The sequence below is a fragment of the Arachis ipaensis genome, chromosome B03 (assembly GCF_000816755.2).
Source record: "Arachis ipaensis cultivar K30076 chromosome B03, Araip1.1, whole genome shotgun sequence".
Classification (NCBI taxonomy): domain Eukaryota; kingdom Viridiplantae; phylum Streptophyta; class Magnoliopsida; order Fabales; family Fabaceae; genus Arachis; species Arachis ipaensis.
In genome coordinates this window covers 17,221,184-17,224,564 of record NC_029787.2, presented here as the reverse complement: position 1 = coordinate 17,224,564, position 3,381 = coordinate 17,221,184, and the positions used below count along the sequence as shown (strand labels likewise).

The 3,381-nt window shown below is 33.9% G+C and overlaps 1 protein-coding gene across 3 annotated transcripts in view; it reads right to left on the bottom strand.

The window, feature by feature from the left end:
• LOC107629968 (protein RRP6-like 3) overlaps nucleotides 1-2,501 on the bottom strand; it is a 7,029-nt gene extending 4,528 nt beyond the window's left edge. Inside the window, exons 1-3 of one of the 3 annotated variants that reach the window (XM_021118309.1) lie at nucleotides 2,090-2,501; nucleotides 953-1,194; nucleotides 769-867 (exon numbers count right to left, since the gene is read on the bottom strand). In XM_021118309.1, the coding sequence (XP_020973968.1) occupies nucleotides 769-867; nucleotides 953-1,194; nucleotides 2,090-2,327 (579 nt within the window). In that variant the 5' untranslated portion in view covers nucleotides 2,328-2,501. The remainder of the gene's footprint in view (nucleotides 1-768; nucleotides 868-952; nucleotides 1,195-2,089) is intronic. The other 2 variants (XM_021118308.1, XM_016332944.2) reach the window with 2 other exon arrangements.

Genomic DNA, 3,381 nt, shown 5'->3' with positions numbered 1-3,381 from the left:
AAATTCTAATATATAAAAATCACTAAACATTAATCCACTAAAAGGGGGTCGGCTACATGGAATCAATGCCATTGTACTCTATTGTGGGTCAAACCAAAGTTCAAAGCATTTATACTTAAAACCTCTTCAAATAATTTCCCATATACTTTATAAGGTCTCCATTTGTTCTAGTGATAGAACTTCTCTCCAACTACTCCATTCTTCTAACTATAGTCTCTAAGTACCTTCTTCAAACATGTCCATACCATCTGGAAAAAAATTCTAACATCTTTACAATTGGCACTACCCCAACTCTCTCCCTAATGCACTCATTTCCAATTCTATATAGTCTACTGTGCCCACTCATCCATCTTATTATTTTCGTTTCTTTTTCCGAGCCAACATTCAATTCCATACAATATTGCAGGTCTAATAGTTGTGCAGTAAAATTTACCCTTAAAATTTATTTATTTAAATCATGGGTTCTGCCCTAAGCACTCTATTTAACCCAACTTGAATGTTATGGTTTATATTTTCACCCATCTCTTTATTACCTTGGACGATAGAACCAAGATACTCAATTTAAATCTCATAATTTGTGATATGGTGTTGTCTCCAACTATAAATAACTTTAGGTATAAGAAAACTAATTTGTTGCGGTGTTAGGTGAATGCATAATCATTTTCTCCAATCCCCTGCCCACTTTTTCCAAAAAATAAAAAGAGGAAGATAAAACATTTTCAACTTCTACTAAACTGTCTAGAAGTATGATAGTAATAACTTACATACTTTACAAATAGAAGGATCCGCAAAAACTGGGCAAAGAATTGGCATTAGATCATGTAGCGCGATTGTGTCAACCAAATAATCTTTCTTCTGGGTAGAAATCTGCATGATAGCATAAAAACACACACTATCATAAAATTTATCAGTAAAAAATGACTGCATAAAGCAATTAGAGATGACAACATACCTGAACCAATGCTGTAAAGCCTAGAAAAGATCGTAAGCTATGTTGTTCTGTGTCCACAGCAAAGAATCTCTCTTTGCTTAACACATTGGCCAATTCCTTTACTTGCAGCTCTGTATTGACCCAAACATAAGAATCATTCATTTCCATGTCCACAATCTCAGTAGTAAGTTCAATTTCAGGCCAAGAATTTTTCAACAATGCTGTGATCACTGCCTCAAATGGATGCAAATTTGAAGCTTTATCTGCAGGAAAACCACTCATTTAGCTTGATCTTAATAATCTTACATAGAGAACTCAATGATTAGGTAACATGCATTAAAAAAAACTTAGACAGTGAAAATTATAGATTCAGTATATCTTCATGACTTTTTCTTTGGGTATTAAGAAATATAGTAAATCAAAAACTTGTTGCTTCAAAGTTCAAAGTTCAAAGTTCAAATATAACCTTCTATCAGCCTCACTTGGATTTTGACATTCAGAATGTCCAAAAAGATGCATCAAACTCCAGCATGTTAGTACCAACAGCTAGATGAAACTCATTAAGATACTCAAACGTTCTATCTTGATTTAATAATCAGACAAATCTTCCAAGAACTGGACAAAAATAAAGACACAAAAACAACTACTCTTAGTAGGTATAGCTTGATGTAACTTGTAGTCCAAGTTAAGTGCTAAATTAAGAAAATCAGTTATGAGCACCAGCTGAATTAGTTAGTTGTTACTGCAAATGGTAAGTTAGTTATAGTAGCTACTAGCTAACTTGTTCATAAGCTGAAACTAAACTAGGTGTAATGTGAGGTTCACCACTATAGTTGATTGCTTCTTCTTTCTCTCTTCTTTCATCTCATTCTCTCTTCTTCTTCCAAACTAACTCTCTTCTCTCAATAATCTGAGTTCCTTCAACCACAAATCCTCGGTTTCAACAACTATTATGCCTCTCCCAAGGTTATTACGGACGAGCCATTGTTAGATTAAACACACCTTTCAATTTGATTCATTTTCTTATGCTAAACTGAACTGAACTAAGCTAGGTCAATTAGTCAAACACCTCAAAAATCTTCACACGATTACTTCTTTTTTTTCGCGTTCTTCGAAACCAGACACCGAAAACGATAAAAAAATATATTTAAAATGTACCATTGTTAGAAGAGTCGTTGAGATTCTTCAAGTGCTTGAAAGGAGTGTAAGAATTATCCGCCAAGACGCGCTTAAAGGAACTCTGCGGCTTCGGTTCGGAATGTAAATAACACGAACTCGAAGGTGATTTCTTGTTACGGTTACGGATTCTTCTGCGGTTCATTGCGGTTAAGAAGATGGAGATTGCTGTTACAGTCGCAATTATGAATGCCGCTCGCATCTTGTTTCCGTTGTTCATTTCGTTTCGTTGCTCTCTAAACTCTTCTTCTTTCTCTTTTTTGTTTTGCTTCTTCTTCTTCTTCTTCTTCTTCCTAGCGGCTTTGAATTTGAAGAGTTTGGGCCTTGTTGTGGAGAGCACGGTGTATGACGGCGACTGATCGCGGCGGCGGTGTCTAGCAGCTTATGAAAACTGAAGTGGGGTTGTGTGCTTACGTGGCATGTTCTGATCTTGACAACTATTTCACATATTGGGCCTTATTGGGCTAAGCCCATTTAATTAAAACTCAGTCTATGTAATGTCTTTCTTTTTTGTCATAATCTGCGTGATGTCAAGACCAAAAACATCCTTCAAAAGGTGAATGTATTATGCTGATGCTAGCCCAAAAACACAGATATAGAAGTCAATGAATCTTAACTCAGATGGCATATCTCTTCCTCTCTATTTTAAAGGTCTAGGGTTCAAATTCTAGAAATTGAAATTGAGAAAAAAATATGATAAAATATGTGAAGAGTGTGTGAATATGTATTGTGTACTTAGGATCGGAGGTTATCTAATTTATTGAGATACCTAAAATTGGGAATTGTCTAATTTACTGACAAAACAAAAAAAGATGAAACGTTTAGGGTTACTGTCCAAATATATAACATTAAAGGTTGTAAAGATAAAACGTTTAAGGTTACTGTCCAAATATATAACGTTTAAGGTTGTTGAATGACCAAAAAACAAAGTTTAGGGTTTCATTTTGTTATTTTCCACCTTAAATTGGGTCTTTTTTTTCTCAAATCTCAACTCTTTTATCCAGAAACTTCTACAATTTCAGCATATGAAGTTACAATCTACAAGGTAGAGTTAAAACATTGTAGCCCCTAGCTTGATGTTGGCTTGGTTTGGTACAGTTGTTCTAAGAGATGCTTGTGTTTTTTAAAAGTTCAAACTCTTTATTTTGTATTTAGTAAATAAAGATTAGGGTATTTTTAAAAATTCTTAAGATAAAAAATTATGGTATTTTTGAAAGCACCTAAAATAAAGCTTTTAAAAGTTAGTTTGTACTTTTCAAAATTTAAAAATTTAA